Genomic DNA, 27,934 nt, shown 5'->3' with positions numbered 1-27,934 from the left:
ACCTCTAACCTCTAATGATTCCTCATCTGTACCCACCAGTTTGCCTGCCCCTGCTGAAGAAAGATATGACCAAAACATAGTGTTTCAACCACCATGTTTGGTTCACGGTGCTCAGAATGTCAATTAGTTTTTCTTTTTTTAATCACACAGAATTTTGTATAAAGGTGAAACTTTTATTCACCTTTAAAACATTCACCTGACCAGAGCACCTGCTTCCACGTGTTTGTGTTCCCACTAGCTTGTGACAAACTGCTAAGGGAATCGCTTCTGACTTTCTTTCAACAGTTTAATGATCTTGTCACTCCTGAAGCTGCAGTATGTAACTTTCATAAAAAATATATTTTTACATAGTTGTTAAAATTGTCACTATGCCATGACAGTATGAGACAGATAATCTGTGATAAAAAACATGGAGCTCCTCTGGCTTTTCCCAGTGCTGCAAGTCTTACTAAAAACAACCAATCATGACTAGGAGGAGTGTCTTAGTGCTATCAATCATGTCCATGTGCATGCCACTCAGTGCTCCATACTTTGCAATTAAACCTCAAAAAAGCTCAAATGACAATGCAATGACTTTGTAAGCTTATTTTAAAATTATTCAATTTAAATATATTTTATTAATCCCATGGGAATATGACCTACGTGGACTTGTTTTAAGCAAACACCTTAAACTATGTGTTGTGTTGAGTGATATAGAAAATTTAAAGAAATATGATATGAGGAAAGGAACTGTGGACCTTCACAAGTCATGTTCATCCTTGAGAACAATTTTCAAATGCCCAAAGGTTTTCATCTGCTTGAACAATCATAACCCTGATAAACACAATGGAAATGTGCAGTCTTAATTCAGGAAGGTGACAGGTTCTGTTTACCAGATGAATGCGTTTTGATGTGAATTAGCTATTGAGAGAGAAAATAAAAACAGGCAATGAAGATACTCAAAAAAGCATATTACAGTTTACAAATGCAGAAAGACACAAATCATATATTTTTGTGAAATCTATGGTTTTATGAAGCAAAAATATAAGTGCTTGGGCATACTGACCTTTGTTACCTCTTAATTAAATAAGGAAAAGATTGCAAGACTGCAACAAAATCCCAAATATGAAGTACAAGGATGACTTCGTCATGCTGCGGAGGAATTTTAATGCAAGAGGGAAAAGTGCATTTCACAAAATAAATTGTATCATTAGGAAAGAATATTAGGTGGAAATATAAGTTTCTCAAGCCATCAGTAAGTCAAAGCTGGGCACAGAAGAGTCTAGCACAATGTGGATTACATTGTCAGGGTTCCTTTCGCTCAAAGGAAAGGCCTACCACATTTTAAATCAATAAATCACCTAATTTGGAATAAATTGTTTACCAATGTAACTTCACAGCTGATTCACCATTAGGTTAAAACACACACACCATTGTCTGACAGATTTCTCTGCAGCTGAGGTCATAAAACAGCTTTTAAACTCGATAATTAAACAACATGGAGTCAATTTCTACAGAAATATGTATTTTATTTGAAGCACAATCTCAACAGCTTTATGTACTATGTTCATTTTCAGTCCTTTATCTTATCTCTCCACTACAATGTCTTCAACAAAGCAAAAATAATCAATAAACCAAACAAACAAAATGAGAAAGCCATTATTCTAGACCAAAGCAAATTGATGTGAGAGTGCATCTATGGGATATGGAAACACACCAACAGTCATTGTGTGTCTTGACATCAGGATCTCCACAATAATAATAATAATAATAATAAAAACATTACAAATAATTAAATAAATGTACACAAAACTGAACAAGAACTCACATAAGTCCTTGTATTACCCTGAGCTCTCCAAAACACATTTTCCAACTAAAGTTTGAGCCAGAAAATGCTAGAAGTGTCTTACACACTTGTGTCACAGTACTTTGGCTCTGTTGTACCAAGCAATAAGGCCACCATGATGGTGTGACTTTTTTGAACCTGGCTTTACATGAAGAATGTAATTTTTTCATCTGTGCATTTGTACACACAGGTTGTATTCCAGGTACCAAAGCTTATAACAGGGACAGTTTTAAAGTGGACCACCCAGTGTAAAGTGTTCTCTCTCATTTTAGCTTCCGTTCACACAGCTCTAACTCCAGACCAATGCTTTTGAGTGGGATGAGTTCAGCTGCACATTTTCATAACGCTCTCCATTTCCCTGAAAGCAGAAGCAAAAGTGTTTATTCTGCAGCTGTCTGAACGCTTTTATCACAGTGAGACAACTCTTTGTGTGACGGTGCTGTGACTCTCACCTTGGACGCTATAGCTTTGAGTTTGCCAAGCAGTGAAGGTTTGGTATACACAACTTCATCCTCCATGTCTCCTTCATTCTCTCCCTCCATCACAGCACAGCTGTCAGCAACCGGCATTTCACACTCCTTGTTGGCAGACATAACCAGCCGGGAGTACTTGTACTCCAACCTTCCAGAGACAAGCAAGAGAATAAATATCAGATAAGCAAATGTGTACAAAATAGACAGGTAATGTGACAAGGGGAAAATGAAGAACAAAAGAAGAAAAAGAAACAAGAAAGAGCCAAAAGGACAAAAATGATTAATGAAAGCACAATGAAAAATAAACATAAGAACTAAATGAAAAGGAAACAATGGGAAGGAAGATGGGTCAAAGGAAAAGAGACGAAAAGAAAATAGGAAACAAGAATAAGCAGAAATGAAGATTTTTAAAAGAGAAAGGAAATGAAAATGGAAAAAAAATGGGAAAAGGTCAAAGGACCAATGGATTATGAAGGAATGGTAAGCAGAAAGAACAAAGCAAGGAAAATGGAAAAATAGCAAGACAAAAGGAAAACATATAAGGTAATAAGAAAAAAGAAACATTACAACATAAATTGATAAAAGAAAAGCTGGAAAGGGAAAGAGACGATCTAAGGGAAAGAAAACAGTTGAGTGAAATCAAGTTAGAAAAACAGAACATGAGGGAACCACATTGAACAATAATGATGATGACTAATGAACAAAAGGGAAGCATAGGTAAAAATACAGGAAAATAAAAATTGAAGAAATCTCGAGGGAACATTGACAGGTACCGTTTATTCTTCTTCCAAAAGTAGCAAGTGAGGCAGATGAGCAACACAGCAGTGAAAATCCCCGTCCCCGCACCAAGATGAACCCAGAACTCCATACTCTGACATGGCACAGTTTTCTTATCAGGCAAGGTTACGCCGCCTATACACAGCTTCGGCTCAGTCCACACATACAGCATGTCCTGAGGAAGAAAAAATACATTTACAGAATTACATAAAGCCATGACAGGACCCTAAAAGGCACAGAGTTGGATTAAAACTGTGTTTCATTGTTCTGATGTAGATTCTTTATCTTTTTAGGTTTTGTTGGCTCTAGTGGCCTTTATTTGAAAGTACCGTATTTTCCGCACTATAAGGTGCACCTTCAATGAATGGCCTATTTTAAAACTTCTTTCATATATAAGGCGCACCGCCGTATAAGGTATATAGCATAGACGCTACAGTAGAGGCTGGGGTTACGTTATGCATCCATTAGATGGAGCTGCGCTAAAGGGAATGTCAACAAAACAGTCAGATAGGTCAGTCAAACTTTATTAATAGATTACAAACCAGCATTCTGACAACTCCCAAAATGAATAAACAGCTGTTGCTTCCTCCACTTCCGCACCATTGATTCGTTAATGTTAAATTCTCTCGCTGCTGCTCTATTCCCGTGTTCTACTCCGTGACTGATCGCCTTGAGTTTAAACTTTGCGTCGTAAGCGTGTTTCTTAATAGGAGCCATTTTGGGATCTTTACGCAAACACACAAATGGAAAAAACGGCTGCTTACCGTAGTTAAGAATTGTGGCTCAATATTGGTCCATACATAAGGCGCACCAGATTATAAGGCGCACTGTCGGCTTTTGAAAAAATGTAAGGTTTTTAGGTGCGCCTTATAGTGCGGAAAATACGGTAGTTCAACAGGAAAGAGGGTAATGAGAGAGGGGAAAGACATGCGGCAAATGTCACCTCCATGTCGGACTGCAATGGGAATCGAACCTGCAACCACCGCCACGAGAACAAAGACCTCAATACGTGGGTTGTGCTTTGTCCTTGCGCCACCACAGCATCCCAATTCTTTAATATCTTAAGTTGAATATGTCTGACTAAAGAGCCAAACGAAAAACGCTCCACTGTTTCATGTTATGACATCAGACACACACACGCACACACACACACACACCTGTTGTCCTCCTTTGCAGACTCCCTCTATCAGATGATAGTCTCTCACTGTGCATGTAGGACAAGCCCCTGAGCTTTCCCAAAAGAAATGAAAGGTGCAGCCATCACATGTTCCTTCAGGGCACTGACTGAAATGGCCAAAAGAAGACCATATTACTTCTTCAACAGCATTACTCTTCAGTCTGTAACCTTAACAGCAATGATAAAGGTCAAAGGTATTGCTGGAAATAAAATGCAGAAACATGGAAAAGTAATACCTCGGAACAGACAGCTCTCCTTTAGTGCTCATATCGGGATTACAGTGAAGAGTCACCACTGTACTCCGACCCGATTCACAAGATGAAGTTCCCTCAAAAGATCTTAGGAGAAAAAATAATACAGAAGTATACATTATACATATAGTTATATATATTTGAGTTTGAGTTTTTTGTAAAAAGACAAAAAACATCTGATATGACAAAAATACCTGAAGAAGAAGTTAATATCAGGCACTTTCTTAGACTTCTGAGGAAACAAGTCTGGTCTTGCTTTTATTCCTTCAAGATTATCATCTACAGTTGCACCTGGGCAAAAAAAAAAACATACAATAAGCCCTGCAGCTCGAAAGTCCTGGGGTCTTTCTGCGTGGAATTTCTATGTTGTTCCTGTGAATGTGTGGGTTCTTTCCTGGTACTCTGGGTTAATTAGTTACACTACATTTGTCTTAGTTATTAGTGGATGTGTGAGAATGATTGATTGTCCTGCGTTTCTATGTTCCCCTCTGACTGACTGGTGACCTGTCCAAGGTGAACTCCGCCTCTCACCAAATGACTGGTGAAGATACACACCAGTGCCTCCATGACATGGATAAACAAGTATATACAACAGGTGGATTGATATTATGTGCAGATTGAGTTTTCATTACACTTTCATTTGTATAGGGACCTACATGTACTGTATATGCAAATGCATTTCTGTTGGCTTTTAAAGGGGAAAAAAGGGCAGAAGAAAAAAAAACAGCAATTCTATTTATTTTGACTGCTGCTGGTTTTCACACTAAGTTATCCAATGTTCACTTACCAAGAAAGGTGTCAGCCAGGTTAATGGACTGCGAAGAGAGCGCAGCGAGGAATCCTTGCCTGCTTGCTGGGATTATTGTTGACTGACAGATGAAGGTCTTCACGGCGCTGGATCCCTCAGCTTTCTCCTTCTGGGAGCTGGAAACTGACATGTCCGTAGTGTTGTCTGCGCACACTGCCATGCGATCCTTAAAAACGAGAGAAAACGGCAAAAGGAATCCATCTATGAACAAAAACCTTTAGCTGATTGCGTTATTTACACTTTGTGGGGGCTTTTCTGTGCACACCTGTCCTCCACACAGACTAATGTTGAACATGTGGAAATACTTGGTTCCCTTGGAGGTAAACTTTGGACCATTCATGAGCGATCCTGCTGAGCCAAGGGGACTGAAGTCAAAAGTTAGCGTGACATTGCCCTCTGTGTGGATAAAGTGGCAGTCACTGTAACACAGTCTGTGGTCCTGGAAAGCACAGATACGGTTTTTGGGGTTAGTTTTCCCCTCTAGCGTCCTAAAATAAAAAAACAGCATGATCCATAAATCTGCACCGCTTACAGACCTTATCGCTCCGGCTAGCTGGCCCACAGGCTTTACAGGCATCAGAACCCGGTGTTGCGTGCGGCTCGAGGTAACTGTTGCGTGGACACTCTAAGCACTTTCTGGTGAGTGTGTCTATGTAATGTCCAGGTGGGCAGGGCACACATGCTGAGCTGGAGGGCTGGGTGCTGAGGGCACAAGCCCTGCAGCTGGAGGACACACCATCAACCGCGTTAGTCACAGTGATGGAGAAGATGCGTGCCACGTCATTGATATACCGACGTACCTGAGGGAGCAAAACAGTATCACCTTACTTGTGAGACAAACCTGTATTACTATTATTATTGCTGTTGTTGAGACCCATAAATGTAATATTTTTCTTAATAGATTTATGTGAAAACCAAGATATATCTTTAGAAATAAAAGTATGTGATGGCAATCTCGCTCCATATATGGCATCTTGAATATATCATGAGAAAAAGAGGACTTTTATTGTAACCAGTAATATTATCCATATTGGTGACTATGTTCTAAAACCTGAGTAAAGCTGTGTATTCGTACTTACATCTGAAGGTTGGTTTGTCCTCTGGAAAGCCCATGTGTAGGAAACCGCTGCATTTTTTGACATGGTGTGTGTGTAGGTTTGTCTTTTTTGTGTCTTCTCCCATGACTGCACAACTGTAGTGCTCTTCCTATTGATATCCTAAAAGTGAACATTAAAAAAATGACTCTGCAAGCATTAATTTATGCATTTACAGAGCAGCGGAGCTGTGTTAGGAGGCGCTCTCACCATCATGAAGTAGAACTCACAGTCAGCCATGCACGAAGTTTCAAATTCAAATGTGATGCGACCAAATTCTGTCACTGACTGGCTCGGCACTGATGTAGGCAGCCTGATGGTCAATGCAAACAGAAATAGGTGGAATCAGTCACAACAGGGGGAATCGGAGAGCTGAGGGACAACACAATATGAATGCACTTACTTGAAGCCGGGAACATGGATGTTAAGGATGAGATAATCATTATCAGAGCTTCCTGCTCCACTGTGAATATGATCTCTTGCTGCTTCCCAACCTGAAAAACACATCAACAAGACATTAGTTTATCTTATCTGTTTTTAATAAACAGATATGACTATAGCTGCAAGAAGGTAGACGTTTTTTTGTCATTTTTCAAAAGGGTTTGGCTTAATAGGTTACTTGGCTGTCTTGAGATTCTTTTAAAGGTTGTGACTTTGTTTCTTTCCTGTCCTTATACCTGAACATGCAATCATTTTATGAGTGTTTGTGTGACAAAAAATAAAAACGTGGGCAAAAAGGAAATATTAAAACCTATATCAGGTTACATTGTTTATTTCTCTTGTCAGTTAAGCATTGTTGATTAACTATTGAGATCAATTATCAAAAGTTTTTAAAATCTCACCTGTAGTTAAATTGTGCATTATTTTCTGAAGATTTCAAAAGTACATTTCCTTTAAGCTGGACTTACTTACTTTGTCCAGCTGGCTCTTATAAAACATATAGGACCCAAGATCTATCAAAAGAACTCAACACAATGATCTGTAAAGAATCATTGTTAGTTGTTATGAAGCATGAGTGTGCTAGATGGTCCTTTTCTATAACTTGAAAAGCACAACAGGAAATCACCAAAACTGGAAAAGTATGAAATGTCCAAATGTTGAAATGACCAGCATCCCAATAAAAAACACAAAATGTTACAATGGTAAATAAGATAAATGAAAAAAACTAAGTCGACTACAACGGAAAACTTTAAAAGACCACAGCGAGTTTGATATTTATATTGGACATACAAATATTATGATTTTTTCTTTAATTACTCCTAAAACTTACACGTTTTATTCACTGGCATCGATCGGCCATGTAAAAACCCAGAGATGATAGATTTAATTAGTTTGTAAGAAAATCCAAAACCAGGACACCATGGGATGGGTAATGTTGCTTTTTTTTTCACGTTGTCCAGTAGCTGAATCAGCTGATACTGTTCTGCTTTCATACAAGAGATATCTGAGGTGCCAAAAAAAATATATATACAAGCCAAATCATAAAAAACTGCCATTTCAAGATCAAGTAGATCTTGAAAAAAGGACTATTTTAAGAGAAATTCTAGAAAATCTGGATCAATAAAAGGCAAATATGAAGAAATAAAGGAATATTTAGCCATTTGTGGAGCAATTAAACTTATAAGCTTGTATAAAACATTAAACTAGCAAATTCTATTAACCTAAATAAATTCAGAGGCTCACACCGTAGAAGGGGCGGAGTCTTTTTAGACACAAAACGCTAGATTAAACACAGCATGTAAGACACCCACCATTCATATGGTCACATTTAGTGTTGCCAACATTGAAACAGGAGGTCTTCATGTTAGACGGAAGAACATTCCACCATTTATACTCATAACCCAGGATGGGCTCAGTACCAGCTGGACACCGATGGCACGCTGGAAAATGAAAAACGTTAAAAAGTACAGCTAAGATAACACACACAGGATGAGGGTGAAAAAAAAAAACACAAGTTTTTACGTTTCAGTCCGTCAGAGTACATCCCGGTTGGACAAGGGGAGCAGGTGGCCGTGTCGTTGTTATAGAAACCAGGGTTACAGGGGGGGCATTCCTCCTGTTCGCCACTCTCAGGCAGCGCTTCTGCTCCAAAGATGCCCTCTAGACAGATCTTGGGCTCAATCCACTTATATATGACCTGTGTCTAACATTACGCAAAATGACAAAGATCTCAAAGTGAGATAACGTAACATGCCCACTCAGCATTGTTTGACAGGTGTCAACTTCTTCCTCACCTTGCCTTCGTGGTCACATGGTGTGTGAATCTGGAAATAGTCCTTTTTGGAACATGGAGGTCTGTTCTTGCACTCAGATGATCCTTCCTCTGTCAGGTAAAATATGATTATCCAAAGCAGAAGCATTAGTATGTGGAAAAATTGAGAGAGAAAGAAACAGAGCACATTTTCTAAAGGGATATTTTACATGTACAGAACTGTTTGCCAAAAATTCCTGCTAAATAAAATTGGATTTTTTCAAATTAGATTGATAATGGACTAAATGAATCTCTATCCTCAAAATTCTAAATAGCCCGTTATGACAATGTGGAATAATGTTTCTATGTTATATACATTTAAGAATAGAAAACTAGGAAATTACATTTACATAAGTATTCACTGCCTTTGCTTAATACTCTGTTGATACACTTTCGGCATATGATGGAACAAACTTAGTCCAACTATGTTTAAGAAGTTTCACCCATTTTTCTGTGCAATACTTCTCAAGCTCCATGAAGTTGGACGAGAGACATCTGTGCGGAAATTTTCAAATCGCACCAGAAATGTTCAATTGGACTCAAGTCAAAACTCTGACTTGGCCGTTCCAGGACCAAGTCACTGCTTCGAGATCTTGGCGACACACTTCGGCTCATCGCCCTGCTGAAAAATGTTGAACTTCATGGCAAAGGCTGTAAATACTTACATAAATGTGATTTCTTTAAAAAAACAAACAAACAAACTTGGATTTGGATTAGGGCTATGGCGTAATATGAAAAAAGTGAAGCACTGTGAATACTTTTCAGATGCACTGTACAATACAAAAATTAAATTATTTGGAGAGTTGTTTTGTGAAAAAGACAGAGCAAATCCTTCAGTAAAAAATTATCTTAGGTTTTTAAACACTTTACATTCTGAGGCACAATGTTTGCAGCTTTCCAGGATTCTTATAATGTGGCTATAAAGTGTAATTGCTGTGACAGAATCATTGGTTGTAGATTTATTGTTTAAAATCATGGCTTTCAATAGAGATTTCAGTAACGTCCACTGGCAAATGTTCTTGGTAAACTCAACACAGCTGCATTTGATGAACTACCGACCCTGGTCTACAGCGGAAAAAATGGCCAGTGAAGATAAAAGTTCAGGGAAAATAAGAATTTTTAAAAAAATGTCCCATAGTCAAAATGTATCTTCAGTTGTTTTCTATGCTTCATAACAATGTAGTGTTCTTCAAATACTGAATTAATTTAAAAAGATTTGCATGTGCCTAACATGGAATACCTGCATACTCAGTGGTAGCGTTGCATGGGGTGCATGAACTGGCTCCGTGGCCAGAGTAGGTGTCCCGAGGACAGGATTCACATGTTGAGGAGCCTGGAATGCGACTAAAGCTCCCTGGCTTACAAGGAAAACACTCTGATGTGTATGCAACACCTTTTGGATAGAAAAGACAGGTTGGGGAAAAACAAGGTAATATTGGATATGTTTCTATAATTTAATTTAATTTACTTTTACTACACAACCAAAATGCAACCAACACGGATAAATTCACTCTTCTCTGACCTTCAATTTGAATGTTTTTCAGCAGGACAGGCTTCACAACACTGGACCTCATGACAACACCTCCTGTCCTCCAGTACAAGATGTTGGTGCCAGATTTCAAGTTCACCTAGAATACATGTTATGCATCATCAGCTTGCCATAAACAACGTCTGTGTTTACAGCAAACACTTTAGATTTTCTTAACAAGGATGGCTAAATTACTGATATAGATTGACTTTTTCATGCAATACTTATGGTATCAACGCAAATGGTTTGAAAGTGTCGACAAATTAGTAGAATTAATGGATAAGAATGTAAAATGGCACGCTATGCTGCCACACAACCTTCTCTTAATGAATGCCTAACACCATATTCTTAAAAAAAAGAAAAAAAAACACTAGTTCAACAGATACATTTGAAACGGGTATAAAATGTTTCTGCTCACACTCAACAATTTGAACTAAGCACTATGTTCAACCCAAATGAATTATCTGGTTTTATAATGTGTGGAAAAATATTGCAAACAGCCTTTTGTAACTTTAGTGTCCTCCTGTGTACCAGGAGGCTTCCTGCTTGTATCCACCCACTGTTTGCTACTCAAAGCATTCATTTTAGAAGAGCGGGGCAAGCGGCCAAAAACACCTACCGTGTGGGTTCCCCATTCTCCATGATTGGTGAGCTGGAGCCACTTTGTATCAGTCGACTGATCCATCTCCTGACACTGGTCATTCTGAATCTGCACAAAAAAAGATCAGTAGATAATACTCTGTTTATTAGCAAAACTTCTTGCATAATTAATACCAATAAGACTGAGACACTCTTTTACTAAAAGAAAGTGCTTGTGAGTTACTCACAAAGAATTCAAACAGCAGACTTTTATCAGGATACTGATACTCAAAGCTGACAGAGCCCTGCTTTTTCAAGTGAACAGCATAAATAAGAGAAACTGTACACTCGTCCCTGTTGGACTCAAGATAGTTTCCTTGAGGCACCCAGGAAGAACTGTAAGTAAAAGAACAATGTGAGTAAAAGTGTGGTACAGGTTGCAATACATTTTTATTTTTTTTAACTTAGTAACCTGTTGCAGGTAGGTTGGGCATCTCTTTTGGGATCGTTCCCCAGAGAAGTTGCCACACTTCTGAATCCAGCAGGCATGGCATCCCATTGGTCAAAGCGAATACCGCTGCCAAGGGAGTAGCTTCCTGCTGCGCACTGGGTGCACTCCTGAGCAGACATCTCCAGGAACTCCCCAGCTCTGCATGAGAAGGCTAGGGAACACAAAAAGGGACACAGAATGAGATGAAGAGGAAGAAATGTCCAATAAATAAGTCATTTCTCAGCCTTTTTCCCCTAAACTATGTTACATTCAGATACCCTGAGACAGACTAAAGCTGACAGACAAACAGCGGTGCGAATCACTGCTGCACTGAACTTAATCCTTACATCCTGTTACACACTGTGTCTATCTCTGCGCTATTTTCCCCTGAGCCATCAAGTCGTGGTGCCTGGGTTTGTTTGACAGTGTCAGCTTTTCCTCATACCTGATCTGGCTTACTGACAAAACAATGGAAGCCACTTTTTTAGGAAGTGTGAGAGAAATATGCCTCTGACTAGCAAGAGTGAGTGAAAAGGCTTATAGGTGGCATGTTTCCACTTAATCAATCTGATGACATACCGGGTGAGAATTATGCCAGCTAATGTGGATCCTATGAACTGCTGTGAACACAAGAGATGGTTGTTCTCTCAGTAAAATTAATAGAAAGCTGGAAATTAAGAAGGAAACAAAAACAAAACAAAAAGTAAGAGCCTTCTTACACTGCAGAAACATCTGACACCATAAAGGCACCTCTTAGGAAAAAATTGATAGCTACCATTTTGTGCAGCATAAGGAAGGAAACTAACAAGGTTTAACTCTCTTTGTCTAACATTTGTCAATGCAACATTACAAAAGATTGTGTTTGAGATAATTATTAAGACAGTAATTAAGTTTTGTAACAACACAGGATAAACAGGCTCTAGATTAATCTAAAACAAAACCTGCCTTACTACCTTGCTCAAGATCCGAATTCATTGGATTCAAAGGATTTTAAATGTATTTTAAATTATACTTTTTTAAAATGTCAGGGCAAATTGAGAAATATTGTAACATTTCTTGCACTTCTGTCTGTAAAATGGAGCTATTTTTACCCATTTTGTTGAAAACATTAAATCTGTAATTAAACAACCCAGCTTTTATCTCTGCTACACAAATTGAAACATATGCTGTAGCCTCAAACACAGAGTAATATGTTACTCAGTAGCCAGTTGCCTGGGATACTTGTAACATGCCTTAAGTTAAATTGCAACATTATGACATAACCTTGACCTTAACCTGCCCATAACCACTGGAGAAAGGCACCAGCCCCCCATCAGCCTACAACAATAAGTTAATATAGACAATGGATGGATGAAGAGATGCTGCTAAAACATTAGCACTGACAACTTGCATTACATATAATTACTCTCATACAAAAGTAACATGATCTTCGTTTGATTAGCTTACCATCAAAGCATGAGATGGCATCATAAATAAATAGTAACTAAATAGTAACAAAAAGACTGCCTGTCCTACTAACTTGCTGGAGGCCAGGGATTCTTCTAGAAAGAAATGATCTGGCCACACAGTAACGAACAAAGCACAAATAATATAGTTATTTTTTTTGCAAATGCAACAGAGTTACTGTGTTACTCTTTATGCAGTAATAATGAGGGATGATGGATTGATAAAACTGTGGATTCTCTAATAAACCTCATAAATATATACTAAAATATAGTCAAAACAAGTGTTAGCATACACTCCACATGATCCCAACTTACTGCACTCTGTGCCCCTCACGGGTTGTGGTAGTCCGGTGCAGAACCCGGGATTCTGCGGGATGGCCACTCTCCACCGAGATCCTGTGCTGTCACACTCTGTGTACTCATAATAATAGTCAATCTGTGAAAAAAAACAACACAGAAAGCATCTGCATAAGAGATCACACACCACAACAGGCATAGCACCAAACAAAGAACCAATCAGGGGTCAAGGCAGGTCATCACTGTGAGGTGGGGCTCCACCCAAAGGAGAGCGCTGAGTCACCTCACTGTGAACATCCGGCAAGAGAGTGCTGCTGCAGTCGCAACAAACACTGATATCACTTTCCATGTCCACTTGCTTAGAAGAACTCTAACAAAACATGAGTGCCTGCTCTAGCTGTTATCTGTCCAGCTCTGACCCCTCCTCAGGCTAGGACACTTAACATACTATCTCCATGGAGATGGCAGTGGGGACAACGGCATTTTACCAGGAACTGTTTGCAGAAACATCTAGACATTTCCCCACTGAATCCAACAGTTTTAGTATTCAACACGAAAGTGAAACCCATTTAATAAATGTTCATGGACATGGGCTTTGTTTCAGTCTTTGCAAGAACAAAGAAGGGAGGCCTACTATTATAATTTATCACAGCAGATGAAGCCCATCATTTGTGAATAGCACTAAAGTGAAAATACGTTGACAGTAAAGCAAATGCAGCAGATATCTGAGGCAAGATACCAAAAAAGATTTAAAAAAAAACAAAAAGTAAATTAGGATCATAGTTGCATTCTAATGACTTGTGCTACTGTGAACCCTAATCTTCTCTTTTTACTCTGTCAGTAGTTGTGAATTATCACAGATATAGTAGTTTTTCTTTTTAAAATAACAGAAACTATACCAACTAGGGGTGCACCGATTGCAGTTTTCTGGTCGATACCAATTTTTTTTTGTCTGAAATGTTGATCAATAGAAGCAGAAAGTCGCTGAACTGGCAACAGAGGGGTAAATATTGCTAAATGTAAACGTGCAGACATGACCTGGTGGGCCGATCTATCAGTCAAACCTTTCTCACAGGAGAGCAGAGGACAGTGGTTTATTTTAGACCTTTGCCAATGTAGATAAGATGTAGATAAGATCGGTGGATAAGATCGGCTACACATGTAAAAATTGGCCAATTGCTGATCTTCCAAAATTAAGAAAATAGGCACAAATAAATCAGCTGGCTGATAAATCAGTGCACCCCTAACAACAACTAGCTAGAATTTTCTATAAATTAATCAGGCTTACTTCAGATCAAGTTTGTCCCATATGAAACAATGCATCATAGTCAGTGTTTCTTTATATTCTATTTTATCATAAATTATGATTTAATTAAGACAAAATCTATCCTCCCGCAAACAAGCTTCCATGCTGGTTTTTGTTCTTCTGATTTTAGCCTTGTATTTTGTTAAAACAAATTTACAGGAAATTCACGGAAGCTCAGAGTTTTGTTTTCTTTCAAACAGACATTTGTATAGTGATATAACACTATATCATCCTTCAAAAATCAAGGAGAATTAAAGGCCATAGAGTAAAGGTCCGTCTCCTATGTTTAGCATAGGAGCAACATTTGAGCCAATATTTTAGAAGAACGTTGCCCCTATCTGGTGTTTGGATGTGTGGCTGTGCTGCCAGCCTCCTCTGAGGAGGTGTTGAGGGAAGACAGAGGCACAGGGAAGGAAAGGCCAGTCCATGCAGGAAACTGATAACAGCCTGAACAGCTCTTAGTGGTGAAGTTCAACACACCCCAGAACTCAACATAGATGCATGCTACGTCGAACAAACCCACTGAAATTAAAGCAGTAAAGATGTAAATCAATATCAAGGGTCTTACCTTAAACACATCACATAAACTAACCCGGAAATATGTCATCATTGTATTAATCGTATTCGCTCATCACTTGATTTGTTTATTTGTAGCCTCTAGTCAATGCGTCCTCATTCTTAAATGTCAGGTTTGGCATCACTATAAATGCCCACAAGACAACCGCTGTTTTCCTTACCTCCGTACACTGCCGCTGTCCTTTGGATCCGTCAATGAAGAAGAGTGTGTAGAGGATGAGAGCGCATCGGGCGACGAACTGAGCCGAGGACCGCATTGTGGATCATGGAGAGAAGCATCAAATTTAATTTTTGAAATCAAAACAACGATCTCGATCCAGTAGGATTGTTTATAAACGAAAGCAGCGAGTAAAACGCTTGCTTAGCCACCCCTCGACACCTGCTTCTATCGCCTGTCTAGATGGCAGATTGTCAGCCCGGCCTCTCCACCTGCGATTATCCTCAGATTGTGTGCGCTCCAGGGGTTGACTCTCATCTGATCGAAGCAGGGCTCTGCAGAACACCACTTCCGCTCGTATGTCAAAATAAAAACCGGATATGTGCGCACAGCAAGGATCATTCTTATTTTGCAAACCAACACCATACTAACCTGCCTATTTGAAGTATCACTAACAAACATTGATGTTGATGTTGACTCCACAATTTTCCTGAAGAACCAAAAGTGTGATAATGTATTTTGAAAGGAAGATGTTGTTAACTTGATGAATGTGCATTTTCACATTGTGAGCGCGTTAGGTTGTTTTGGATTCTTGGTCTGTGACTCAAAAGAGGAAATATAAACGCTCAAAAACGTAACACATTTAACTCGGCCATCTATAATACTGAACAAACAGTCCGATTTTGGACTGTATTTAGGACGCTCATAGGAGCGTCGGACGTCTAGTATCAAATTCTTAAGTGATGTAGTTCGTAAAAATGGGCACCAGAGGGCGATCAAACTTCACGCCAGCCGTTCAAAAAGGAGTAGAGCTCACACAGCTCACAGCACAGCTCAAGAAATTAGAATGTGTTCAGATGAGGCCGGTTTGTCAGATTAAAATACTTCTTGAAAATGCCAACTTTTCAGAAAGCACTAAACATTCTTTCCATGAAGCTCACCTTTCTGTTTTAAAAATGTATATTTTTATATTGGCTTGATGCAAGCAACCACCATGATAATAGAAATAAATTCTTGAAAACATCTTTCTGTGGGCATTTAATCCATGTAATGTGTTTCTGAAATTAATTAACCTTTCAATGATATTCTAACTTCTTGAAAGAGTGATTGTGTATCTGTTGAGGTTTTTTTTGTTTGTTTGTTTGTTTGGGTTTTTTTTTTATCAGTTCAGATGCAGACTTGATTATGGGCTTTGGATCATTGCCTTGCTGCAAAACCTAAGTGTGTTCATCCATAGTTCCATCAATTACACAATGTCAACAAATTGCTGAAGCATCAAAACATCCCAGGCCATCACATAACGACCATCATGTATAACTATCTGTTTGGTGTTCATTTCTCAATCTTGCAACGCTGCAATAGATGCCCATTTTGCCCATTCCGGGGTGTATTCTACCACGTGTTCCCTGGAGGAATTGTGGCAAATAGTCTTTTTTTGGTGTTAACTTTGTTTTTGCTAGTTTTCCATGAAGGAGTGATGTGCATGTTGCCTTGTGGACAAACTCTGCCACACGAGTTGTGTCTCTCCATCTGTCTTTTGGCTGCTTTTCTGATTAGTGTTCTCTTTGCCCAACCTGTCAGGTCATGTGAACAACCATATTTTGGTAGGATTTGTTGTTGAGTCATACCCTTCTCATGTTCAAATGAAGGCTTTAACAGTCCTTCATGAGATATTTGAAGCTTTGAATATTGGTTTGTAAACTAGCCCTGCTGTATGTGTTTCTTCTTTATTATGCTGTTTGTTTACCATTGTTCTCTAGTAAATGTCTGAGCAACAGCAGTACCCATGAACTCTATTTACTAATTAATTGACCTCAGAAGTTAGTTGGTTACACTTAATTGTATTTAGGGGTATTACACTAAAGAGGAGCATAATATAAAATGCATGCCACACTTTTTGATTTTTTTAAAAAACATTGTAATGTTGTAAATATGAAAACATTTGTAGTCATTGTTATATTTAGTCACATATCTTATAAAAAATATATCTATACCAGTAAACCAGGCTTGATAAACAATTGATGCAGAGCATTTGTATGAATATTTAAGTAGCAGTCACCCAATGGCAGACGAATTCCCCCTCTCTCACACCTTCTGTGAGGAGTGATGCCAGTCTGCCTATCTGCCCCTGTCGTTCTCCCTCATTCCTCCTTTCTCTTCATCATCTCAGGGCTATCACTTACAGCATTTGACTGTAACCTGAGCTCTCATATTCAACCATCTGTAACTCTCCCATAACCTCTACAGCCCAGGCCACAGCTCTGTGATCAGATGAGCTCATTAATTAATGCTGGTGAAGTGTAGAGCAACTGTATTAGTAACTGACCCTGAATCAGATGGTAACCAGAGTCTAAGCCTGAACCATGTGGGCCCACCCCAGCTTTCAAGCTCACAGTAGCCCAGGAACTACCCATCAGGGTAATGAGACACCCAGCAGCTAACACATGAAAGCCTAAAGAAATTCAAATTTATGCAGGTAGTCGAGGCAGGACAGAAAAGGGGTGTACAAGCAGTGAGACGATTTCTTAACTCAAGGATAAGACTGGACTATGGCTGTGTCTGGACACCAGGGTAACCATGTGTTTCTGAGGATATTAAGGCTACAAGTGAGTCTTTGTTGAAATAGATATTTGATGGACTATACTATGTATTTTTTAATTCTCACATGAAGGTGTCAGGTTTTCTTTATTTGACAGAAGCTATTCCGGGATAACTAATTGTGCCTCAACATCCAATGTCTCTTGTATCCACCTCATGTCAGTGAAAGTAAGACTTACCTTTTTGTCTCTCGTGGTCATTTCTCATTTTGCAAGCATGCACGGACTTCCCTGCTCATCTTTAGGCCACTGTTTTGGTAACTCTTCTGATGTTAACACTGATTCAGCACCTTCTGCTGAGTCAAATGGCTCTGTGAACAACAGAAACAATAATGGACTTTCAGCAACCAACCCGGTCACATCTCAACCAGCAGAAACCACACTCAGCAGCTCACAGGAAGAGCAGCATAAACAGCTTCAGAGGACTTTCACTTGTATGTCCTCTAACTCTAGAAGAAGCAGGAACCTCAATGCAACCAAGTCAAACTCTGGCTACTACTTGCAGGATAAAGGTGAAGATTCATATTTTGAGTCTCCTCCAACAGGCACTAACCTCTCTGAGAGCTCAGAAGATGAGCTGATGTTGGAGCGAAGTCCAGAACTGGAACAGAGATACTCTCATATCCCAAGACCCTCGATAATTATCAGATGGCCAAAGGTAAGAAAGTCATAAACTTTAAATTGCTTTAGCAAATATAACAAGTTAAGTTCCTAAACATTATGTAAAAATTGAGCCCCAGTGAAATAAATCGTATTTTTATGATTATATTCGTGTTTCATATTTTGTGTGTAGCTTTTGCTTACTGCAATACCACATGTAACCACAAGATGGCATTTAAACTCTATATAAAGTTGGAGACTTTATACTTTTTGAGGAAGTCTACCTGATAGAATCAAAGTGAAACTGTAAAACTTAAGCGTTTCCATTCTGTGGTTATAGAGTGTAGTGGCTATAGATAGGACCTCACTGAAATATGTTCTGAGTCCATGATCTCTCCTAACATCTGTTTTTTGTATGTGTGTGTTTGTTTGAGTGCTGCTATTACTATGTTGTCATTATCTCACATTCCATGGAAAATAAGTATGAAAAGCAAATTTACAATAAAAAAATGCCAAAACCTCTAAACAAACATTTATATAACATGAATTTATAAGAGCTTTAAAGCACAAAAAACATCATGTTTAGGTCCAGATGATGTATTTTTAATTTTAGAGAGATTAACCTCTGTCGTGGTTTCTTGTGCAATCCCTAACTGGTTTTCTTAACATACTGTTTTATACTATTAAATTACACACAGGTTTACTTCACTAATTAGGTGACTTCTGAAGGTATGTTTTTGCACTTGATTTTACTGAGAGGTGTCAGAGTAAAATGGATGAGTACAAAGACATCATAGTTTTAAGATCTTTCTTTAAAATTTATGGATACTTTTCTTTCCTCTTTGCTTCTATTATCAGTTGTTATGTGTAGTTCTGTCAGATAAAAATCCCAATAAAATGCACAGAAATTTGTTGTTGTAACATGACAAAATGTGAAAAAGGGATGTTGATATTTTTGCAAGCTACTGCATATTTCAGGAAGAACCTGACAAACAAAAAAAAGTACTGACATTTAGAAAATAAAACAGATTAGAAAAACGCAAACTTCTACAAACTATTGATGTAAAAGCAAAAAAACATCAACATCATTACCAACCATAAGCATATTATTATTTTGCTTTTATTTTTAAGTTTGTTGCATAGTTTTAGTTTGTGCAAGTGGGTGTGTAACAGAAACGTCACTAGAGTTTCAAAATGTTAGGTGTTCTTTTTTCTTGCCTGGTTGTGTAACAGGTGGTTGAGATATTTTTGTTGTTTTGTAAGTTTGATCAACAATGGATAATAAAACAATTTTTGCAGTGAGTTTCATCTCTGGACCAATTAGTCCAGTTCCACTGCAGTTTCTTTATTAATCCAAGACACATAATGCAAACTGTGTCCTCACGCTATAATCAATAAAGTTGATCAGGTTTGGAAACTCCAGGAGAATGAGATGTAGAAGGAGGGGTGGGTTTCAGATTGAATCAGGCTATTTAATCAGTGCAATCTGCTTAGTCTTTATTCTTTCAGAGGGGCATTTCCTATCAGCTGATGTTTGAACATCTGTTGGGCTAATCATCTCATTAGGTTATTATGCAATCAGCATTAAGAAATGTGCTGTAAACACTATGTGCATTAATAGAGGCTATCAAACAGAAGCTTAACTGTTTTCTAATTTTTTGTTTTTTTCATTTCAAGACCCCGAACTACATTTTACCATAGCTAATCAGTTTTTATAAAAAGGAACTTCAGTTCAAACTTTGAACGAAACTGCTAAGAGCTGGCTCCATTTAGCAACAATTGTGCTGAATTACAGTGAGTTACAGAAATGTCATTTGAGCATTTTTGTCACCTTCTGTGGCCAGAAAAACAACGGCAGTAACAGTTGTTACTTAAGTATGCAAATATTAATGATGTTCAACATCCACACTGGCTTCCTCCTGATCTTAACGACAGGTTTAGAGAAAGCGGATAAGCTGATTTTATCAAACCACAAGCAGCAGCCTATATGAGCTGACAACACACAGCCTAAAGCTTTACTAACTCTAACCCGAGGGTGAAAATTAATGTCCAATCTGTCTCAGTGCTCGAGGGGGGTGAATGTGACAATAATGTCATGTAAAGAAATGAGTAGAAAACCATGACACAGTAGGGCTTTTTTGAGTAGTAAAAGTTTCTACAGTTTCTGATTCACTCATTGGAATTTCTTGTTTAGACTTCCAGTTTATTATAGCTTTGATCTTTGGGGCTTGGAGCCTGTATCTCTGCTTGTGTGTCCTTAACAGTAAAGTCTATATTCACAACATGCCTATCTCTTCACCCTGCATTTGCAGCCAGACAAATTGTATACAACACTTCCTCAATCCAAATCCTGCACCCACATGATCAGTCAGATTATTGCAGATGCACAGTAACAACGGTTTTATTGTTCCTCAAAATAAAACTTCCCTCCCGTAACAATTATATACAGTATTTGATGCTGTTCACACAAAGCTGAACTACTGTGGCTACTTTATTGTGTGGGAATAAAGGTGTTGTTCTAATGACTTTTGACGTCTGCTTTTGAAAACAGTGACAATCACAAAGTTTTAGCATAAAAAATAACAGAATAAACTAATTTTACAGAATGATACATATTAAAATCTCAAGCAACAATCGGGAAAAAAAATGTGTTGCACTGTTACTAAGGAAAAGGATTACAGAGGAGTGTAGGGGTAAATTAAATTGAATTTCTAAAGGAAATACATTAAATAAAATTTCACAATCAACACAGAAATGAGTTTGTAACTGTAATTCTAGTGTAGCTCTTCACCATTACAAAAATACTCACACCGTTTCAATCAAGAATTTTAATATGCATTTTCAGTTGGTGGTTCATAAAATCTATTAATGACTTTCGTAATACCACTCACTGCATCTTCTTGTTATTAGTCATTGATAATAATGGGAAGGTGAGTGGAACTTTTTATTGCCATAACAGGTATAAAGTTGCTTAATAAGATAATTTACTGGGTATTTCCCTCTTCCATCTTAATGTTATCATTTCTCATACCACTTCTTGTAATTTTATAGATTATTCTGTACAGAAAGCCAGACATATTTTTTCTACAATGGTTTCACCTCTTTATTAACACATTTTCACCCACCATTCCTACACAGCCCTGAAAAGTCTTATACAATTTTCTTTTAGCATTTTCCAGATCTGGACAAGAAATGTGAGAATGTAAAAATGTTACATTATTATGTAATATTGTGTTATAAAAGATTAAGAAATGCATTTTCTCTGTTGGAGTCTAAATAATTTAAATTCAAGTCCTACAAATTCTGTGAATCTTCACATTATAAATGGATTAAAGGTAGAAAGGTTCACTAATTTTTCAATACAAGCTTCTGGATCTGGTGTCCTGCAGCTTTTAAATATGTCTCTGCTTTAACACACCTGAGTCGATTAATGAAGTCATTTTTAGGACATTTGAGAACTTGACCTCAACTAAGGAGCTAATTCAGCCATTTGATTCAGGTGTGTTGGGCCAGGGACATGTCTAACAGTTGCAGGACACCACACCTCAAGACCTGTACTGGAGGACTCCTGCTTTAGATAGATAGTCTGCAAAGCCAGGAAGTGGCTTTCAGAGTTATGCCACTTCATGATCTGTGAAATATACAGATTATAAGACTCATGAGACCTGACTCCTGTTCAACTGTTTTGCGTGTAAAACAAATTTATTCGAGTATCCAGAATGTTATAAAACCTGCAAAACAAACTTTAGAAATTGAGTGGAAACGTTTGGAATTTTAAAACAAAATATGTGTAGGAACCCAGTATACATTTCATTTTATTTGAACAGTTCAAGTCAAGGACTTTTTGAGGTGTCATGTCCATTAGATAAATGTCTTTGTTATTCAGTGATGACCTTGCAGTGCCTGACAGCATCCCTTTTCATTCTCTTCCCACATACTCTTCTCAGGAACCAGAATTCCAGGAAGCCGAGTCTGACAGGTCGGATAACAGGGAGACAGAGGATGGGAGGTTATCAGGTATGGAAAACAATACAAGCTTCTTCCCTTTTACTTTCCACTCTCTTATCCAACTCTGTACCTTTCACACAGGAGCTATGGGGTGCAAATTTGAAAATGGAAAAAGTTCCTGATAATGGAAGGGCAACTTAGATTTTCATGTGGAGTGAAAATATTGGAGTCCACACAGTTATGCTTCCTGTGAGCCAACATGTTATTATGAAAGATCTTTTTCACTCCACGACCTGACTGTTTATGAAGGACTGGGGAAATCTTTTTCTGTCTGTGTGTAAATCCTGGTTCAGAGAAAAGAGCAGATACTGTGTGTGGGTACAGCTTTGCGAGTGCTTCTCTGTGTGTTTGTGTGTGCATTTTCCCACCTTGCCTGGATGTCTGGGAGGAGTTGAGTGCTGGCGGTTACCTTGGGAATGAGTCTCGGGGCAGAGCAATGGGCGGAATGGAGAACTATAAATGGGTAAAAAGATGGAGCTGAGTGGCCGATTAATAATTTGATTGAGTGTGTATATTGTGTGTCTGTGCAGGTCTTCATTTTGTTAGTGTGAAGTTGAGGCTGTGGCTGAAGACTTCCAGTGAGTAATGAAAGCTTTGTAGGCCTTACATTTACGTCCATTTGACAAACATCCCAATCAAGGGATATGGAGGTGGTGTTAGGAAGGTTTATCTATCTCTGAAATCAAAGTAATCCACTTAAAACTTATTGTAAACATATTGTAAAGCAATACAGGATAAATGTTTCTCAAAATTTCAGATGCAAAAAAGTGCATCTGGTTCATTAGATTTCACATTTGAAATATTTCAATTGGATCATGTTTAGTATTTTCCTTCCAGTCTTAAATTTGAATGTTTACTGGCATAATGGATATTCACCCAATTAGTACTTTCTGTACAAAAGTGTGAATCACTGATATACAATTCTCAATTACCCAGATTTGGGTAAATTGGTAAATTGGAAAATGTCCTCAAGACTGATGCAATACCAAAACATCTGAGCCAATTCATTGTTTTTTTTTTTTCAATAGAAAACAGATATGAAGAAATTTTAAGTAAAGATCAAACATAAAGTTATCTGGAGCTCTTTACTCTGTAGAGGTAATGAGGCAGCTGCACAGAGACAGAGATAAACAAAGCCAAACCAACCACACAGCTGAAAAGTTGGAGAGACAGAAACAAAAAAAAGTGTTCAAGAACACATAAATAATAAATTATTCTTGAAATAACAGCTGGAGTAGTATTTTCTTCTCCTCTAAATCACATGCAATAGGTCATGTCCTTCTCATGTACAGTAGTGAAGGTGTCATATGAACTTCTTCCTTTAAGAACGGGTTGGTTGGATCTGGTCAGAATAAGGCATACATTCTCCAATTTGTTGCTGTTTTCTTTAAACACATGGATAGTATTTTGTGTGCAATATTTATATTTATCTTACTTATGCACAGTAATGTTAATTCACATGGATCCAACTTTTACGTAATAATTTACCAAATAATTGCAAACGCTTGAGATCCCTTTTAAGGTTTGACATTTATGAGGGAGAAAAGAACATCTCGTTGAAGAACGCCAGAAAATATTGAAGTTGCTGCTTCAGACAAACTTGTATGTGTTGAAAAACTGTGAATTAGTGTGAAAATATGGGTGTTATAGATGTTTTGCAGTTTCAGAAATCTCAAAATTTTTTATAGCGTTATCCTTGTTGTTATTGAGTCCATGTGAGTTCCTTGTCCAGAAATATGCATCATAGGTAAGCTACTTTGACCTCAAACTAGATTTAGGACTGAATGTGTGAGTAAAGTACATGGTTGTCATGTATATAGGATAGAGGGAATATTCAAGATTAATGTGTACATATGGAGCTTTATGTGAACAGTCAGTGGAGTAACAATTTATCAGCATGAAACAAGGAGGGAAAAACATCCAAAATAAAGCATGATAATCAAACCACACAACCGAGATTAGTGCTTTACTAACCTAGAACAGTGTATTAGATGCTTTTAAAGGATTAGCATCTTTAAATGTCCCTCTGTGATGGGGGCACACATACACAGGCACAGATATAGACAAAGATAAAACAGTAGAACATCTGTTACATCTGGCTTTCTGAGAGATGCTACAGTGATAAAATGAACTCAGGAAAACTGACTAACACACCCCCTTTATTCCAGTGAGAAAATTTCAAACAATACAAGCAGGATTTTTGTCCCCCCCACAACCTTTTGAGAATAAAGCAGGGGAGATTATGATGCACCGGGGGGAGCAGAAGCACAAAACCTCCTCTATGTCCCTCTCTCACATACACAGAAACACACACAAGCACACAATTGTCACACTGACCTCAATTTCCTGCAGTCATGGTCTGTCCGTGTTGTTGGAAGGGTCTTCCTGCTCTCTGTGTTGGAAATCCTGCTTTTGCAGCTTACTCACACAAACACACAGTGCTCAGTGGACAATCACAGGGAGGTAAAAAATGTCTTGGGCTTTCCTCCAGTATATTTTCACCAGTAGTATTTTATGTTTCTACTTTTTTATGAGGTGATAGTGCCAATCCAAGAAACCTGTTAGCTCACTTCAGGCAAAAAAAGAGCCTGACACACATTTTTACAACAGGGCTAAAATCCCAATACTACATTATGAAGACAAATATTGTCTTAATACTATATAAGTTTTATGTAACTTAATATTTAGTTTATAATTTTTTCACGTGGCTTTTTTTTACGAAAAAGTAATATTTGTTATAATTTTGTGGTTGGAAGGGCTCTTCATTTAAAAATAAATCTGAATTATTTGACATGTAACAATTAGAATTATGCAAAGATCTGTAACTGTTAACTTTACTGTATCCTAATGTTTGCATATGATCACTGGCTTGACACCGGACTACATGCAAACTCAGGCGGCTGAGCAAGTATGCAAATGCAGGAAGTGGTATTTGCTCATCCATGACTGAAACTATTTTTGTTTTGATGCGATGAACATATGTTAATTCTTGTGTCACAAGAATTAACATATTTTTTTAACATATAATTGTGTGAAAAAGAAAAACACATGCTTATGAGGTGAACTTCAATAATACCATACAATTACACAAAGAACTTAAAAAAAAAGTGTCTTGAAAACAACGCAACACCAGTTTTGAAGCTGTTATAGTCAACAAATCTGAAGCAGTTGTGAGGTGTGATCATGTCCATTTGGTCCTAAACATCCAATAAATTTTTCTGACATCTTGAATTGAAACTTGTCTGAGAGGGAAGTATGTTTAACCAATTACTGGCAAGCGCTACCTAAAAATGTGGTCACTGAGTAAAGTTATTCCACTAACCATCCATATAAAGTGAACAAAGTAGCAATGTGTATCTCAAGTAGCACAGAGTAAAAAGGGAATGCAGACAACTGTGCATGCAGAATAAAAAAGCACCTATGCACATCAGTTTATAAAAGAGAACCAGAGGGAAAGTGGCTAATGAATCTGGAGAAGAAATTGTTTCACAAGTAAACAGAGAGGCTGACGCAGCATTGACCTCACAAACCACTTGGAGCAAGCAATGTTGGGTGTGTAGGGGTGTGTGTGTGGGCGTGTGTGTGCGTGTGTTAGTCTATCCCTATTCTTATGTGTATCTATGGGAAAAGGGACATTGGTGTGAGTCATCCAGCAGTGATTGAATTATCTGAACTTTGGCTGAACACTCATGGGGAAGTAAGGGAAAGGCAGCAAAGGCTGAATACATTACCTCAAGCATTGGAAAGCTCTAAAACAGACAGATTAAGAATGGGAGGGTCATTCAGTTTTAATATTAAAAACAACTTTATTAAAGCAACATGCAAAGCTTAAACACACCCTCTTCACAACACACACCAATGCAGATTCACAGATGAGCTCAAGACATGACCTAACTTGTAGGGAACTAATTGGAAATTTCTATTAAATCATATGGAGCATTACTTAAGTCCAGAGTATCTTGCGTGTCCATGTCCACTCTTTTGTGTCCATGTTCCCTCAGCTGTTTTTCTGTCATACATCAGGGAGGAAATTGTAGAAAAACAAAAAGTGTTGTTTTTCTACCAACATGAACAAGTGAAAGTGTTTTTCACTTTTTATTTTCACTTTTTCAATTACAGATAGTCTCAGATTTAGCAAAGAACTTTTTTTTGCCTGGGTCTATATGTGGTGACTACACCACTGCTATAAACACCATTCAGAAGTAGGTCAAACAAGCTGGGGTGGTGTTTACGCTCACCACAATTACACGCAAATATTTACAACAGCTCCTTTGCTTAACTGTATGCTTATCAGCATTGATGACCTACAAGATTGCTCTGAGATGTTTTTCACACATTTCTTGGGTATTTTATATTGATTTTAATTAGTTTTACTGGAAAAAAATTTACACAGAAATTGGTTCACCTTTGGGCTTGCTTGTGCTTACAGAATGATCTCTCTGTCACCATAGTAACAAGATAACAACAATATCCTATTTGAAGTCGTAAAACTGGAGCGTCCAATGAAAAGAAAAATAAGGGCACTTGCATATACACTGTACCATTAAAGCAAACAGTTGCTCACATTTGCTGGGAAAACATGAAACAATGACAAAAATATTTGTGTTAGACAGTTGTACAAAGATATTTGTACTGCTAGAGAGCAAGAAGAAAGCAATCGGAACTCATGCTTGTTACATCACTCTTTAGAAATATTTTTGCCAATTTGGGGAACCAATCAAGCACTAGGAGCAGAAGTCCCAGCCAGAATATTGTTTACAGTAAATAGGGGATAATGTGCTCAAATACTGTCCCTCAAACAAGCATTTTTTTTTTCACTTACTCAAATCAGTCTTTTGGTGTGTCACAGCCAAGCTGTTGTGGTTCAGAGGAAACACAGTGAAACTTCCCTGAATCTTCAATGAAACCTTTATGAAACCTCTTCTGGAAACAAGAAGAAACTGACAAAACGCAACATCTCTGCTGATCAACTTGTTCCACTTCATTTCATTTCAAACTTGTTCCACTTCACTCCACTTCAAAGGAGCTTGTTGGCATTGCAGTGTGGAAGTGGTTTGTGACACCTGTAACAATAGTTTAATCTGTATCACATTCTGATATAGCTTAAAAAAAACTTTTTTTTACCTATAAAGGACTGATGAGAATAATATAACATGAAGTACTCTATAAATGTTTCAGCAACAGACAACCTTCCCCACATTCTGTCACAGTACAACAGACCTTAATATACAGTATGTTGTGAAAGAATAGCACATAGTGGAAGGAAGGCACCATTTATTTCAAATATCACTGCATCAGACTTACTTCAACAAGTAAGTCTGAGTTCAAGCTTTTTAATTACAAAAATAAGTTTCCATAGTTTCTCATCTGCTGTGAAGCTGCTTGTTTATTGTCCAAAACTGAAAGCAGCAATCAAACTTTCCAAAACAATAAAACCTGTGATCTTCTCCAAGTACATTCCCCAAAACACCAGTATGTTTACGATGCCTGTACTTTCTCACACAAATTGCAATAAGCAAACTCCCTCACACATAACACAGCTTTATTAGAAATACAGGGGAACAGCATTAAGAAACTAGTGTAAGATGTTGACAGTTTGTTGTAAGTTTGTAATTTTCTAGTAATCGTTTTGATTCTAGAGCTCAACTATCTGTATGCACACACATCCCTAAATTTTTGCACATCTGTTTCCTGC

The 27,934-nt window shown here is 37.9% G+C and overlaps 1 protein-coding gene across 1 annotated transcript; it reads right to left on the bottom strand.

The window, feature by feature from the left end:
• Positions 1-1,487: 1,487 nt before the first annotated feature.
• LOC102237262 (UPF0577 protein KIAA1324-like) lies at positions 1,488-15,351 on the bottom strand. The gene is made up of 22 exons (XM_005802011.2): positions 15,039-15,351; positions 13,014-13,134; positions 11,236-11,425; positions 11,012-11,159; positions 10,804-10,893; positions 10,179-10,284; positions 9,897-10,049; positions 8,640-8,728; positions 8,368-8,548; positions 8,157-8,285; positions 6,809-6,899; positions 6,616-6,718; positions 6,391-6,528; positions 5,848-6,111; positions 5,577-5,750; positions 5,291-5,477; positions 4,698-4,794; positions 4,489-4,590; positions 4,233-4,359; positions 3,072-3,250; positions 2,278-2,446; positions 1,488-2,183 (listed from the first exon to the last, which is right to left on the bottom strand). Exons 1-22 carry the CDS (start codon positions 15,132-15,134, stop codon positions 2,115-2,117), a joined length of 3,003 nt encoding a protein of 1,000 aa, XP_005802068.1. The 5' UTR covers positions 15,135-15,351; the 3' UTR covers positions 1,488-2,114.
• Positions 15,352-27,934: the final 12,583 nt, after the last annotated feature.

Source organism: Xiphophorus maculatus, chromosome 2 (assembly GCF_002775205.1).
Source record: "Xiphophorus maculatus strain JP 163 A chromosome 2, X_maculatus-5.0-male, whole genome shotgun sequence".
Taxonomy (NCBI): domain Eukaryota; kingdom Metazoa; phylum Chordata; class Actinopteri; order Cyprinodontiformes; family Poeciliidae; genus Xiphophorus; species Xiphophorus maculatus.
The sequence above is the reverse complement of the archived record's forward strand: the minus strand, read 5'-3'. Positions and strand labels throughout refer to the sequence as shown.

Bases quoted from the DNA above. Each gene is read 5' to 3' on its own strand.
- LOC102237262 (XM_005802011.2), bottom strand. From the start codon at position 15,134: ATGCGGTCCTCGGCTCAGTTCGTCGCCCGATGCGCTCTCATCCTCTAC. The intron at 6,529-6,615 runs GTGAGAGCGCCT...GTTCACTTTTAG, and splicing joins GTGAGTTCTACTTCATGATG to GATATCAATAGGAAGAGCAC. The intron at 2,184-2,277 runs GTGAGAGTCACA...TTCTGCTTTCAG, and splicing joins TCAAAGCTATAGCGTCCAAG to GGAAATGGAGAGCGTTATGA.